Source organism: Podarcis tiliguerta (assembly GCF_965153285.1).
Source record: "Podarcis tiliguerta genome assembly, chromosome: 14".
Lineage (NCBI taxonomy): Eukaryota > Metazoa > Chordata > Lepidosauria > Squamata > Lacertidae > Podarcis > Podarcis tiliguerta.
The window spans coordinates 4,326,651-4,342,718 of NC_139547.1; the positions used below are offsets into that span (position 1 = coordinate 4,326,651).

Genomic DNA, 16,068 nt, shown 5'->3' on the forward strand with positions numbered 1-16,068 from the left:
AGTGATATTTGTTAGTTTGTTTTATCTTTAAAAATTGATATTGCTATTAATTGGCTGATTGGTTTTACTAGTGGAAGAGAATTTTAGGAGACTTTTACTAGCTTATTTTGAGAACTCTGTTTAGAGCCTGCCCTACCATTAGACAGAATTAGGCAGATGCCTCAGGCAGTTGATTTTGGGTGTCGTTTATAATTATTGATTTCTTACTGCCAGTTCAAAAATAATTTGGCTGCTCTTGGGTACCATGCATCTTAATTTCTTAAACTTTTCTGGCAGGGTGGTGGTGGGTTGCCACTTGCTTCTCTAATCAAGCCGGCTACCTCATAGCAGGTCCACCTCTGCTCTGATTGCCCACATTGTAGGTCTCTGAGATGTGCATGTCTCTTGTCTTCTAGGGCTGTGACTGAGAGTATAAATCAGCTCATCACTTTGTGTACTCAGCAAGCGCCGGGCCAAAAAGAGTGTGACAACGCTCTCCGGGAACTTGAGGTAGGTCTCCACTTGACTGCAGGCTCACTGTTCTTGGGTGATATGACTGGCAAAGCTTTCGTGATTAAGGGTGTTTGTGGCTGTCCTCAAGTCTTGCCCCATCTGGACTTGGAGAGTTGCTTGCTAGTCAGCTGACTGAACACTCAGCAGGCTGGCACTTGAGTCTGCCATTCTAACTGTCTAAACAAGAGTGTGGGTGGATCAAGTGATAAAACATCAAAGCTTGGCTGCCATGGTTTTTTGACGGCTCGATTGCCACAGCTTGACTGCTACAACCAGGGAACCTTACATCTCTTACTTCCGTAGACAGTGAATACTAAACTGTATTAGCTGCGTAGCTTTGTTCTCAACTAGTATCATTCAAAGATTGCTGTTTTGTTTCCATTGATTTGTGATAGTGGCCACACTATTGTTGACATCAACCTTCCCCACCCTTGAGCTCCTCATGTTGCTAGACTCCAAGTCCCATCATCCCTGACCCCTGGTCACCATGTTTGCTGGGACTGCTGGGAGTTTTTGTCCCATCTGCCCCTGGGAACTCAAGGCTGGGTTTCCCTGATGCCCTTCCCCCTGGATGAAACAGATAAAATATTCTATTTGTTAAGTTCTTGGATATTTATATATTCATTACAGTGCCTTTTCTCAGTTTATTGTCACTCACATGTGCAGATTCACATGTTATTGCCAATAGTGGTTGGCATTATTGTTAATTTCTGAAATTAGCTTTACTTTTCTCCACTTTGGGGGCAGATTCACTTTGCCAGATTCATTTGGGATTGTTGACATTCAACAAACTTCAGGTATTCCTTGTAACACACTGGAGGCTGATGTGAGCCAGTAAGTTGTTTTTCCAGGATAACTGCCTGGAAGATATGAGTCTCCTTGCATGTATTCTTCCAGCCAGAGAAGGGGCCTGATCAAAGTGTCAAAAAATGTTAATATTGTTGACCACATATGTGATAATTTTATTTCTTCCTGCAACCAACCCAGAGATATACAGACAAAAGAAGGGAAGTTATGTAAATACACATATGCTGCTTTTATTGGGAGGGGGTGTCATACAAAGCAGTGTACAAAACTAAAATCAATCCATAAAACTGCAATTCAACATTCTAATAAATATAACAAGCCAGACACAAAAAGCTGGTTTTCATTTCAAAGCAGTATATTTAGAATGGATTCATTCCCATTCCAAGAAGGGCTTTGCTTAATCAGCTCACCCAAGGACCCTAAGAAGATCAGCAAGGGCTTCATGGTCTAGGATTTTGACTGCATTGCCAACCATCACTCGTGCCCCTCTTATTTTCAGACGGTTAAAGAAATGCTGGAAAACCCCAACGAGCCTGTTAGCGACCTCTCTTATTTTGACTGCATTGAAGGTGTTATGGAAAACTCCAAGGTAGCCATCATATTTTCTTTCCATCTGCATGTTCAGTTTCATGACCAGTTGTACTAAGTCATCTTTAGCCCTCCCTGAAGTGGGGTCCTGGAGCCACCTGGCAGGTGAGTGGGGGGGGGGGAGCAAAATCCTGGAGCTACAGCTTTCTCCAACATCCAAAAACAAGGAGATTTTTTTTTAGTAGTTATGTCAAAAGTACAGTCCACCCTCTCTCCCCAAAGAGAGTCCAGGCTGCTAATAGTAGTTAAAACACTATATAGAAAAACAGTGTAAAACAGCACTTTAGCAATGCTAAAGGACCTGCAGCGAAACTAATCTTCATAAAACTAACCTCCAAAAATCTAGAGCAGGGAAGCGGAGCCTTTTCCAGCCAGCAGGCCAGATCCTGGTGTCTTCCTGCCCCCGCCCCGCCCACCCCCCATCTTCAGTGGCCCACCTGGGCAGGTGGGGGATGCTCACCTGTCAATCAGCTGATGACGTTGCTCCTGATTCGCAGTGTGGAGATAAAACCAGTAGGAAGGTGATTGTATTATGGAGATAATGTGTGTGAATTGAGTCTGATGTGCCTTCTAGGTAGGGGGTGTTGTTTTTGTTTGTTACTATGTTATGTATTTTTGTGTTTTTATACTGTAAACCACTCTGTATTCCTCTGATGAAGAGCTGTAGAAAATAAATAAATGAATGAATAAATAATATTTTCATTTTATAGCATTGCATATTATCAAATATTGATACTAATAAATAAGGCTTATTAGAAGTATGAGGTATTAGTAAATATTAGCGTATGGCTATTAAGTGGTGTTGTGATTTCTAAAGCAAGGATTGAATTGAAAGTCTTGAATTGCTCCCCCCCTCCCCCCGCAGGTTCTGGGAGAGGCGATGGCTGGAATTTCTCAGAATGCCAAGACAGGGGACCTTCCAGTCTTTGGCGAGTGTGTTGGGGTGGCTTCCAAGGCCCTTTGTGGCCTCACTGAAGCAGCAGCTCAGGTGAGTTTCAGGTGACTAATGTACTAAGCAAGGTTTTCTGCAGTGGTGGGTGACGGTGTGGTTGAGCTTCTGCAAATACATTAAGGCATTTCAACTGCTTGCAAAGTGTGAGGATGGAGGGACCTTCGGTGGTCTTTTTGAGTGTTTGTCTTAATGGAGTTTCTGCTAGACTGCTTATTATGTGTTTCTAAATAACCTTCTAGTTATGTAGCTTGCTGCTGGCCCACTGAATGACCACAGCAGTGGCTCATTTGCCTGTGAATGACTTTAGCTGTGGGCATTAGCATTAGGCCAGTTTTGCAAATAATGCTTAAATGGCTTCTCTGCATTTTTCCGTGCCTGTAATTGGAATGCAAGACCTGCCTTGTCTAGGAAGAACATTGGATGAAAAAATGACTCTCTCCTTCCACTCTCGGTTTTGCATGATCTCAAGTGAACTAATAGGCGTTTATTGTGTGCTTCTTGAAAACCACCTCTGAGTAGTCACAATGCCTTTGGTTTTTGCCTAGGCCGCTTACCTGGTTGGCATCTCGGATCCCAACAGCCAGGCCGGTCAGCAAGGACTTGTTGATCCTATCCAGTTTGCCAGGGCCAATCAAGCTATCCAAATGGCATGTCAGAACTTGGTGGACCCCGGAAGCAGCCCATCCCAGGTAACTTCCATCAAGGTTGCCAGAGGCATTTGCTGGCTCGTGCTTCACAGCCTGTAAGAGGCCCACCTTTGTAGAAATAGCAGTCTTGGGTTGCACGTGGCCTGAAAATAGGGGTGCACTTCATATTTTAGTTGGGTGGGAACTTGGGAACTTGTATGCAAGGCATGAGCTCTGCCCTCTCAGCTATGGTCTGTTTCTTACTAAGCTTGCAGCACAAAAAAATATATTGCTACTGCTAAAGTATGGAAGCAAGCAGTTGCTCCTGACTGTTACATAACAGAGAAAAATTAACAACTATTTCCTATGGAGAAAATCACTAGTTTATTTATCAGAGGGAATTTTTCCCTCTCCCAAGTATCTATTTCACTGATATATATTTTTTTTTTTGGGGGGGGGGGAGGCAAGAATAAGGATTTGTGAATACCAGTAAGGAGGTTTAAAATGTGTTTCGACTGAATTGCGTTTGGGAATGCTGTGTTTGTACTTTACAGGTGAATGAATGCATTTTCCTCTTTTTTGTAAATTTTCAAAATATAACGATGCATTTCCTTCAGTCATTAACAGAAATATATAAAGCATGTGAACAACCAACATTTTAAAAACTCTTATCAACATGTCAGTGGCCATTCTTGTCTTCTCTTTATCTTACTTTGATCTGTAATCAAAGCAGCAATTCTCTACCAACTTATCCGGTGAGCCCCATTAAACTGAATGGGACTTACATCTGAGTAGACATGGATAGGACTGAACTACAGGGAGGAAAAAAGCTTGCTGGTATCTCCCTAGATATCTCAGCGTCCAGGTAATCAGCCATGAGACCTGGACCAGCCCTACCTGTAATTTGTTTGCTCCGAAACAGTCCATGCCTGGCAGCTGCTAAGGATCTTGCCAAACATTTAAATAACCAAATGGCTCTTTAAAATGTGTCTACTGTCTATGCTGCATCGTAGGGCCAAAATACAGTTTCCAAAAGAGCTCAAATTCCTTTCTTCCTAACCCACCGGTGCTTCAGAACACAGATGGAGAATTAGCAGAGCAGCCATTCCATCACTGAGCCAGCCCAAGACATTTAGCTGCCTGAGGCAAAGGGAAAAGATGGAGCCTGCAAAAGCTCACCAAACTGTTGAATCCTATTTTGACACTGGCGGTGGAACAGCATCCTCCTCTGTACACCTGAGGGGCAGGCCTCATGGCATACGCAGCTCTATCCACTCCCCACCCCTCCACAACTGCCGCCTGAATTGGCTGCCTCACTCTGCCTCATGGTAGGGCTGACCCTGTCTGTGGTTCTGTTTCTGCCCCCTCAGCCATGTGTGTGTGTTTTGTTTTCCAGGTCTTATCAGCAGCTACCATTGTGGCAAAGCACACTTCTGCACTGTGTAATGCCTGCCGCATTGCTTCGTCCAAGACAGCCAACCCCGTGGCAAAGAGGCACTTTGTCCAGTCTGCAAAGGAAGTGGCAAACAGCACTGCCAACCTGGTTAAAACTATTAAGGTAGGAGAGTCTCCTGCCGCTGTACTGTTAAGACAGCCTCAGTCAAACAAAGGCTTAAATACTGTTCATCTCTGGGTCCTTAAAAAAAAAAAGTCATTTATGAGAAGTTGCTTCTCCTTCTATGGGAAAACAGAGTTTGCAACCTACACAGGAACTGCCATTTTGAATCTCTTAGGGAGCCATTATCCACCTCGTTCCTGGAATGCTTGAGAACAGCTGTACTGCTAGAATGCAATTAAGCTAATGTATTTGTGATTAGGGAGTTAGATTTTAATTCTGTTGTTTCGTCTGGAGGTTCCTCCTGTCTTCATTACAGGAGAAAGAAGACCTTGCTCTTGGGAAAGTGCGGGTTTCAAAAATGAGGAAGGAGAAAACTGTTCAAGAGTTTGGATTTCCCAACATTTATTTGAGAGAGCATATTATTATTATTATTAATTATTTATTTATTTATTTATTTATTTACCCACCTGAAACCCAAGGTACCAAGACAGGTTTCAGCAATTTAAAAACATCATTAATAACACAATATAAAAAACTTAAAATTACAAAAACGTAAACTTAAAAATAAGGTGAGTCCTGAAAATATACATCTCAAGTGTAATGTGATTAGAATATATATTTCTCAATCCCTTCTGCAATTTGTAGCAAAGTAGCTAATTATTGTCTGATTGAAAATATGAAAATGAGTTATTTGTGTGGCTTTTAAAAAGTGAAGATAAGTCAAGAGCCAGCCATACTCCTAGAGAGTCTCTTGGATCCCCGCTCATACTCATCTGTATGTTATTTGTATTTGTATTATTAAATTTATTACCCACCTCCCTTCACCAGCAGGTTTTAGGGCTGGTGACAACAATTTAAAATCCAGAATTAAAAACTGTTAAAACATATTGCATTCACAAGAATAGCATGGGTCCTTAAAACACACACCTGAGCTGTCAAAGGGCAGGGTAAAGAGATGTATCTTTGGCATTTACCAAAAGCTGTTTCATGAAGGTGCAGGACTCGTCTCTATGGGGAGCTGACATGATCTCCGCTTTGCATGGGTGTCAGGGAATTCAGGAGCCAGCCCAAAACCTGCAGGATATGTTCCTGGGGAAACATAGACAGAGAACTCATTAATGGTTCTGGTGATGAGCTGGGAACCTGACAGGCCCTTGTAAGCATCATACAGAAATCTGGAGTCAAGCTGACTGAATGGGAAGATCTGGGTTATCCTATTTTACTGTATTGTGAGATGGAGTTAGGCTGGGATCTGTCATCCAGTGAACTTCACAGATAGGTGGAAGATTCAAGCCCAGGCTTCCCACATCTAAATCTGATGCTCTCTCTCAAGTTCGCCACAGCACTTGAACCCATTTTTATTTTTCTTCACTAGGCCTTGGATGGTGACTTCTCAGAAGATAACCGGAATAAGTGCCGGATTGCAACTGCTCCCTTGATTGAAGCTGTGGAAAACCTAACAGCCTTTGCATCAAACCCTGAGTTTGTCAGCATCCCGGCCCAGATCAGTACTGAGGTAAGAGAAGTGCTGTATTAAATTAACTTTATAATGATGCAGAGCCTGTCTTTAAATTACTGCAAACTGATCTCCAGTTTTCTGGTCTTTTGAGGACATTACAAAGCATTTTGGAAGTTTGTTTACAACAATTAAGCTCCCATTTCCTGTGAAACTCTTGTAAGTAAAACTATAGCCCACTCCAGGGGTTCTTCCACGTGCAATTTGGATCAGGTGAGGATCAGCCTCAGCTAGCACAGTTGTAGGATGCTGAGGCTGGTGGGAGTCCAAAACCCCTGGACCCCTACATTGTCAAAGCCTGGACAAAACAGGTCAACGAGCTATGATCTGATCCTAGGTTTGCAGGGATTACGCAAACCATAGTCTCTTGGTTTGAAATCTTAAGACTTGAATTGAGGCGTGCTAGAAAAGGTAGGAAGAGAAGGAGCAGCAAACGAGTTCACATGCCATTTCTAATCCAACAAACCATGGTGGTTTAGCCTGGGGTTATTACACCTGAACCCGACCTGGGAGTTGCTGTGGAACTAAAAGCCAGCTGCTTCCCTCTTTGCAGGGTTCTCGGGCACAGGAACCAATCCTGACTTCTGCCCGGACTATGCTAGAGAGCTCGTCCTCTTTAATCAAAACTGCTCGCTCACTGGCAATCAACCCCAAAGACCCTCCCACGTGGTCCATTCTCGCTGGGCACTCACACACCGTGTCCGAGTCCATTAAGAGCCTCATCACATCCATCAGGTGAGTCCTTTCGTTTTTATAGGCACTTGCAGTGTGGGTACCTCTGCCCCTTTCTCCATATCACGTTCCCCCATTCTGCAGGAACACACACCCTGCTCATGCTTCTTATTTCAGCAAGCTGGAATATGTAAAAACAAGTATAGGGAACCTTTCTCAGCCTAAGGCCTGCTTTCCCTCTTGGACAACCTTCCAGAGGCAATGTATTAGCAGTGGGCAGCAGGTCCAGAGGCAAAAGCAGGTGGAGCAGCGGAGGTGACATTGGCCTTTTATGCAGTAGGCTACATTCGAACACTGCAAAAGTGAGGGGTTTCTGCACATGCACAGCCCTCTGTTCAGGCCAGCAAGAGGCAGTAAGACAGTTCCAAGTATGCAGCTCAGCCAGGCAAAAGCACTTGAGAGGTGCATAGATCAGGGGTGGTGGGAAGTGTGTCTGGGGTCAGAGCAGTGGCATAGCGTGGGGGGTGCGGGGGGGCCGGCCGCACCGGGCGCAACATCTGCGGGTTAGGGTTAGGGGGCGCAAATCCACAGGTTAGGGGGCGCAAATCCACGGGTTAGGGGGCGCAAATTACTTGCCTTGCCCCGGGTGCTGACAACCCACGCTACGCCACTGGGTCAGAGAGTGAGAACTGGAGCATTGCGCTCAGCTCCCGAGCTTCCAGTTCTGCAATAACCACAGGCTGCTTTCAGGGGTCAAGACCTTCCCCCACCTCTAGAATACTCTCTCAGTCAGGCCCCTCTTTGGGGGGGTGTTTCTCTCCCCACTCCCCTTTCAGGTCTTTTCCTGTGTAATAATGTACTATGTTAATGTAAGATATATGTTTTATGTTGTGTTTGTTTTAATTGCTTCTTTGTACCATATATTATGATTATTGTTCTCATGTACACTATTCAGTGCTCTGGGTGCTCCTTGGTAGAAGAGGGGGGTAAAAGTGAATGATTATCCGTCCCGTTATTTTCAGCGTTTGGGGTGTGAGTGCCATTCCCTGTTTAGGCAAAATAGTACCACCCATGTTGAGGAAAGAGGTGTCAGCCGGCTAGGGAATATCCTAAAGATTGAAGAAGTGCAAAGGAATCTGTGAGGGGGAGTTATTGGATGCATATGGAGCATGCTCAGTAGCCACAGAATGCAGACTGATGGGTGGGGCAAGGATGGGGGGGGGAGATGGAAAACCGGGGGAGGGGCTGGAATCCTCTCTTCTTTAATATTTTGTTGCAGTTCCCACTTGTTCATTATGGCTATATTCCGCCCCCCTTTCACCCTTGACATAACAATCTGCCATACATTCTCCAGAGACAAAGCCCCGGGCCAGCGGGAGTGTGACTACTCCATAGATGGGATCAATAGATGCATCAGGGACATTGAGCAGGCCTCACTTGCAGCTGTCAGTCAGAACTTGGCCACGAGGGATGACATTTCTGTTGAGGTAAGCAGAGCTGTGCATTGCCAACGAAGGAAAAGCTGAGCCTCCTTCTCAGCCGGAAGTGTGTCTGTGTGTGTGAGGGAGAGACAGAGAGGGAGAGAGAGCTCTGAATAAAATTAATGTAGTTGGCAGTGCAGGGTGAGGGGAAACTGAACAGGAAACACACCAATAAACCTTCTGCTATAAACTGACTAGAAGATTTTCCCATGATGCATTGCATTCCACTTGAGTGAACCTGGTCCAACAAGACAGGTGGTAGACTGACATAGGTTGTTTGCAAAATGACAGGTTGAAATTCTTCAGGGTGAGGCTCTTAAGTTTACTTTTTCTTTTAATGCCCAGGGGAGAAAAGAGGGACCTTCAAACAACCATAAGCAGCTCAGCTTCATTCCCTCTTTCATTTTTAAGCAGGAAACTAGAATCCTACTTGGAGGGGGGAAATAACAAGTTTTCACAAACTTATTTCTCTTGTTTTTACAGGGAGAGCTTAACATGAAGTTAAGTTTTGTGTTAAAAAATCTGGCCATCTGCATTTGCTGTCATTCAGAAGGTCCCAGGTTCAAACTTGGGATTTTCAGTTGAAAAAAGATCAGCTTGCAGCAGGTCATGGGGGGAGGGGAAGTCATCTCTGCCTGACCCCTTGAAGTCTGCTAACCATCAGAGTGGATCAGAGGCTGGCCTTTGGCCCTCCAAATGTTGCAGCTCCCACCAACCCCAGAAAGTGTGGCCAATGCAACGTATACCGTATTTTTCGCTCTATAAGACACACTTTCCCCCTCCTAAAAAGTAAGGGGAAAGGTGTGTGCATCTTATGGAGCAAATGCAGGCTGCGCAGCTATAGCTGAAGCCAGAAGAGCAAGAGGGATCGGTGCGCAGCGATCCCTCTTGCTCTTCTGGCTTCAGGGATAGCCATGCAAAGCCTCTTGAGCGCAGCGGGAGCTCTCCTCCCTCTTCACTCAAGAGGCTTTGTGTTGCTTTCATGTTTTCCTCCTCTAAAAACTGGGTGTGTCTTATGGTCGGGTGTGTCTTATAAAGCGAAAAATGCGGTAGTTAAACTACGGAACTCCCTCCCTCAGGAGGCCAGCAACTGGGGTGGCTTTAAAGAGGACTGGAGAAATTCGTGGAAGGGAAGGCTATCAGTGGCTCCTTGCTATGATGCCTGTGCTCTGTCTCCACAGATGGAGGCATGAATGCTTCTGGGTACCAGTTGCTGGAAACCCCAGGAGGAGAGACTGACGCTTGTGCTCAGGTCCTGCTTGCTGCTTTCCCCTGGGCATCTGGTCGACCCCTGGGAAAACAGGATGCTGAACTCAACGGGCCACTTTGGGCCTGATCCAACAGACTTTCCCTAGATTCAGCAGCTTCTAGAGGGCCAAAGGTTCCTCACCCCCAAGGAAGATAACGCTGGACTGGATGGGCAAACAACTTGTCCTGGCATATGGGAGCTGATCATAGGAGGGACAGAAATGGCAAAATGAATACATTTTTCCTGTTTTTATTCAGCTTCAAAAAATCAAAATCACGCTAATACATCAGATAATTAAAGTTTAGTAGGGAGCTCCAAGGGTCATCTAGTCCAGCCCCCTGCAATGCAAGAATCACAGCTAAAGAATCCCTGACAGATGGCCGTCTAACCGTTGTTTAAAAACCACCAGGGAAGGAGAGCCCACCACACCCCACATCAATAAATATTTATATGTTTAAAAAACAATACAGTTCCCCCTCACTCCACAGAGAGAACAAATGTGCTTTTCAAAATAGTGCCTCTGTGTGTCTTTCATGTCACCAAGCACCTCTGCATTGTCATTACATTTCCGTCTGTCCTTTTTGTTTGTTTCTCAGGCCTTGCAGGAGCAGCTGACGTCGGTCGTCCAGGAAATTGGGCATCTGATTGACCCCATTGCTACAGCCGCTCGAGGCGAAGCCGCTCAGCTGGGCCACAAGGTAGGAAGCCACAAAATGGCCACTCTGGGGAAAAGGGATGTCGTTGGTCTGAGGCAGATTTGTGAAAAGAACGCTGACTTGAGGAGGCAGCCATGTGGGATCCACTGAGGAGGACTTGGGAGGCATCTCTGGGATCCACTGAGGGCAGCAGAGGGCGTGTGAGGCACAATTAACTAGGCAGCCGTTTTGGAGTTCTGCTGACTGCAGAAAACTAAGTACTTTAGAGCAATTAATTCTATTCATTATTTGGTCATTTGCTTCTGTATGTTTATTATTTTATGATCCTGTGCCAAAGCCAAAGGTGGAAAAAATGTAATTTTATGAAAATGATACACAGGTGGTATCTAACTCCAAGTAGACTGGTGTTTCCCAGTTATCAGTGCTTATACTACATTTTTTTAGATTTGCCTTGAGAGCGTCTTTAAATCTCTTTTGTTGTCCATCGGTATTTCGCTTTCCATCCTTAAGTTGGGAATAGAGTAGTTGCTTTGGAAGGCGATAATCAGGCATCTGAACAACATGACCAGTGCAGTGAAGTTGATGTTGAAGAAGCATTGCTTCGACACTGGTGATCTTTGTTTCATCCAGTACACTGACATTAGTTCGCCTGTCTTCTCAAGTGATGTGTAAAAATTTCCGGAGACACCATTGATGGAATCTTTGGCGTTTATAAGTGATCCATATTTCATAAGCATACAGTACAGTTGGTAGTACAATAGCTTTGTAAACAAGCATTTTGGTTTCCCTGTGAATGCCCCGGTCCTCAAACACTCTGCACTTCACTTGGGAGAAAGCTGCACACAGAGCTCAGGGGATGCTGGATTTTGGCATCAATCTCAGCCCTAGTGGAAAGATAACTGCCCAGGTAGGAAAAGTGATTGACACTTTCCAGTGTTACACCATTAAGTTGGATTTGTGGCACTGCTGAGGGGTTGTTTTGTGCTTATTAGTGCAGCTTGTTGGTGCTCTTGAAGTACATAATGTCTGAGGCCTTCTGGGAAAACAAAATGGCAGCTGCCCAAGTCATAAACAGCAGCACTCTAACCACCCTGAGGACACGGCTCATTGGGCAGCACAGAAATGCTTAAATAAGCAAATGAAATCTATGAATGTGGAAAAACAAGATGAATTATATTTAAATGGATGACAAATGGTAAACAGATGCATGGTGCGGTTTTTTTTTTTTAATGAATGCATGATGAAAAAAATGAGGTATTTGCGCAGCCACATTGAATGAATTCCATTGCCTTCTTTCCTTTCCTCCCTTAGGTGACGCAGGTAGCCAGCTACTTTGAACCGCTGGTTCTTGCCGCTGTCGGTGTGGTATCCAAGTTGATGAGCCACCAGCAACAAATGACCTTATTGGACCAGACCAAGACTCTGGCGGAATCTGCCCTCCAGATGCTCTACGCAGCCAAAGAAGGGGGAGGAAACCCCAAGGTAGGCCACCCTCAGGATGACTAATTGAATGTTGATATTTAGAGGTGACGTCCTAAGAGAGGGTCCTGCATGTTCCCTATCGTACTGTTCATCAAGCCACAAAAGTATTCCCTTTTTCTCTCAGGGATAGCGAATGTGTTACCTTCCAATTGTTGTAGGAGTCCAACTCCCATCAGCCCCAGCCAAGATGGCCAGTGGTCAGGCATATGATAGAAGGAGAAGGTCCATAGCTCAGTGATGGAGCACATATTTACATGTAGATGGTCCCAGGTGGAATCCCTGCTACCTCCAATAGGTCTGTGAAAGATTTAGAGAGCCACTGCCGGTCATTATAGCCATTGCTGAGCTAGAAGGACTCTGTATAAGGCAGCTTCATGTCTGATTATCTTTGAAGGGAAGCACATTTACTACTCCTATAAACTAATTTGGCACCAGTAAATTGTGAGGTGGTGATGATCTGATTTGATGGATCACAGCAACTGATGGTCATACAAGTTTCCCAAATCCAATTGAGTAAGTAAACAGTCAGCTTTGCAGCAGAATTTTAACCTGGGCGGGTCTCTCCAGTCCAAAGAGTCATCATTTTATCAGATTTGTATGGTGGATTTTAAGGGTTTTAAGCTTGCATACCTTTGTTTAAAAAAGGAGAAACTTGTGAGTATAAGCAGAGAAGAGTTCTGCCTGAACTAGGCAATATGGATAAGACTCTTGCACCGCATTTCAAGCCTGTTTGTCTGAGGCCATGTCATGGGATCAGTGGCAAAGCCGCCACATTCCAGCATCAGAGGAAGATTCAGAAGGAACCACCAGACAGCTGAGGATTGCCCTCCTTTCCTTTCCGCAAGGCACTCAATAATTATTGCCTAGGAGGGCTTCCAGTTTCCTGGGCTGTTAAGCTATGGCATGTTCAGCATAACAGTTAATCCTGCCCTCTGAATTCCTACACAAATGTCTATGAGAGTAAAAATAGACTGGTTTCAGCTTTTCCAGTCAATTAGTTTTGAACTCCTTGCCCCATCAGCATCTTCCTGTTCAACTCCCCTCAAAAGCTCTGCCATCTCTCCCTGCTGATGCTGGAAAAGGAGAGCCAAGGTTGGAACCACAGTGTGTTTAAAATTGTCCCAATAGCAACATAGGAAGCCACCTTTATGAAGCATTTGTCCATCTACCTCAGTATTGTCCCCTCTGATAGTCAACAGCTTCCCAAAGGTTCTGGCAGAGAAGAGTCTATTCCTTCGCGTCTTAGTTGGAGACTTTGCCAGGAACTGAATCTGGGACCTTCTGCCATCGCGAGAACCAGAAGCTTCAACATTGCAAAGGCCCTGCTACTGCGCTATGGCCCTTCTGGTTGATTTTAATTGGTGGGAAGATTTTAATTACACAAAAATGTTGTCCTGTTAATCACACTGATTAAGCCACTGAAGCTTGCAGGCCCATTGGCATTGTGGCTTAGTGTGCTGTTGTTTTTCTTAAAGGATATGTTCTGTAGTTTGCATCTAAGCATGAAGTTTCCTGAAGAGGTAGAATGAACTGTGCCGTTCCAGACCATGATAATGGCAGGGAGGAGGGGATCCCATTTTTGAAAGCTAGCCTATATAACAAACTCCCAGAAATGGAAAGCTAGCGTGTCAGGGAGACAGGTTCCAGGCTAGCCCTTGTTCTTACTGAGCTAGTTTTCTGTTTTCAGGGGAGCGGTCAGGGATTTCAGCACTTTTACCACCTCATTCTCCTGCCTGTGTAGACCAGCCATTCATCTTTCCCTCAGATATTTTTACTTTGCCAGAAGATGCTTTCAGAGAAGGAGAGGTGATTTGCATGTCTGGGGGTCTAAAAAATACAGTCCTTGTGAGCAATCAATCGTGAATGGTGATGGATGATGAGAGACTCGGGAGATATTCTTTAATGGCCCTTAGACAAACGTGTGTAATTAAAAAATCCTGCCTTCAGTAATCACCCCTGTCTGACAATCATCTCCCGCAATGAGATCATGAAGCAAACACTGTAATTGCCTTAATGTGTCAGTAGGAAGTCTAGTCTTAAAGTCTCAAATCGGGAGTGGAGACTGGAAGGGGAATCAAACCTTTTTTAAAAGAATTGCTTTTTACTTTTAAAACTAGGCTCCTTTCTCTCTAACACACCAAGGCTCACATCCCTTCAGTCATTCAGCACCAGCCCTACTATTGAGCAGGTCTCCTCAGGAGGCAAATGTTGAGGGGCACAGAGGTCACATTCACACCATACATTTAAAGCATGATGATACCACTTTAAACAGCCATGGCTTACCCACAAAGAATTCAGGAAGATGAAGCTTGTTGAGGCAGCTGAGAGTTGTTCGCTGACCCCCTATTCCCCCTCACAGAACTACAGTTCCCAGAGTGGTTTAAGTGTCAGTGCCTCTTCGCAGGAAACTCTGGGGGTTGTATCTCTGTGAGGGGAATAGCAGCCTCCTCCTAACAACTCTTGGCACCCTTAACAGACTGCAGCTCCCATAATTCTTTGAGGGAAGCCATGACTGTTTAAAGTGATATTGTAATGTAGGCCATGAACGTGGACAGAGCGGACAAAGCTGTGGGTGTCAACTCCTATTTTCTGTGTTCCCACGTGGAAAGCCTTTTAAGTCTCCATGCCGGCCATCACACAAAAGTTGTGTTTTTCAACAGAAGGGACACTGGGATGTGTTTCAGTTGTGTCAAAGAAAGAGGGAGATGCAATGTTTCCTGTTTTCTCCATCAACTTACTTCAGGCTTCACACACTCATGATGCCATCACAGAAGCTGCCCAGCTGATGAAGGAAGCGGTGGATGATATCATGGTTACCTTGAATGAAGCTGCCAGCGAAGTAGGGATGGTGGGCAACATGGTGGACTCCATAGCTGAAGCCATGAGCAAGGTCTGTACGAGTCACCTGGGATCCATTCTCATTGCTGTTTCCCAAGGCCCCTGGAATATGTGATTATCCCAAAGCACCCAGGAAGACTCCAATTGAGGTTGCAGCTATCAAAAACTTGTTGTTGATTACAGTATATCAATAATTGCCTTCCTTGGTAGCCATATAACAGATTGAGGTTTCTGTGCTTCAAGGACTTGGGGGGAGAGGGGAGACACATGCAGACTCCCACCCCTCAGCCCCAGGCACTAATGATACCATTCATATTTTGTGTAATTTAGACCAGTCAGTGTGGGTTTTCTGGTTACAGTAGACCTTTTCCACTTATGGGAACAGGGTCTAGATTTCCCACCAATTTGATCACCTTTCTTCTTCCTCTTCAACCCCCATCACAGCTGGACGAGGGCACACCACCGGAACCCAATGGAACGTACGTTGACTATCAGACCACCGTAGTCAAATACTCCAAAGCCATTGCAGTGACAGCCCAAGAAATGGTAAGATCTGTTGATGGCAGCAAAATGCATTGAGGAGCACCTCAAGTGATGGCCAACAAAAGCCTTTGGGAACCTAAGAAGATCCAGCTGCTGGATCAGACCAAAGGATAATCTAGTGCAGTATCCTGTTTCTCGCAATGTAGCGCAAGTGAGGCATATTCACCTCTTCTTTCTTCACATTCCTTCAGATGACGAAGGCGGTTACTAATCCAGAGGAGCTGGGAGGACTCGCTTCACAAATGACCACAGACTACGGTCACTTGGCGTTCCAGGGACGGATGGCAGCTGCTACAGCAGAACCGGAAGAGGTCTTGAGCCCTTGGTCTTGTTTGGGGTTAATAAGCATGCAGTGATGGGACCAACTTTGGGGGGAGGGCCCAGGCAACATCAGAGTTCTCCTTCCACCCCCCTTTCTGTTCTTAAATTGCTGCCCCAAAGAAACTAGTGGGCTTCCCATATTGGAACCTTGCTACTTGTGCAGAAAAATCCTCTGCCTCTTGATTGTCTCTGTTGTCATCACAGGGGTACTGATTTGGTGTTATTGATTTGTGCAAAGTTGGGGTTTTGCCTGCTGTCTTGAGCAAGCCAATAAAAAGGCAGAATAT

General features: G+C 45.1%; 1 protein-coding gene across 7 annotated transcripts in view; it reads left to right on the forward strand.

The window, feature by feature from the left end:
• Positions 1–16,068, forward strand: part of TLN2 (talin 2) — a 177,840-nt gene that overhangs the window by 133,817 nt on the left and 27,955 nt on the right. For all 7 annotated transcript variants that reach the window (XM_083412919.1, XM_083412923.1, XM_083412924.1 and 4 more), the window contains exons 31-43: positions 396–489; positions 1,799–1,888; positions 2,753–2,875; positions 3,385–3,528; positions 4,862–5,023; positions 6,399–6,539; positions 7,093–7,274; positions 8,566–8,698; positions 10,538–10,639; positions 11,909–12,079; positions 14,823–14,969; positions 15,362–15,463; positions 15,652–15,771. In XM_083412919.1, coding sequence (XP_083269045.1) covers positions 396–489; positions 1,799–1,888; positions 2,753–2,875; positions 3,385–3,528; positions 4,862–5,023; positions 6,399–6,539; positions 7,093–7,274; positions 8,566–8,698; positions 10,538–10,639; positions 11,909–12,079; positions 14,823–14,969; positions 15,362–15,463; positions 15,652–15,771 — 1,711 coding nt within the window. The remainder of the gene's footprint in view (positions 1–395; positions 490–1,798; positions 1,889–2,752; positions 2,876–3,384; positions 3,529–4,861; positions 5,024–6,398; positions 6,540–7,092; positions 7,275–8,565; positions 8,699–10,537; positions 10,640–11,908; positions 12,080–14,822; positions 14,970–15,361; positions 15,464–15,651; positions 15,772–16,068) is intronic.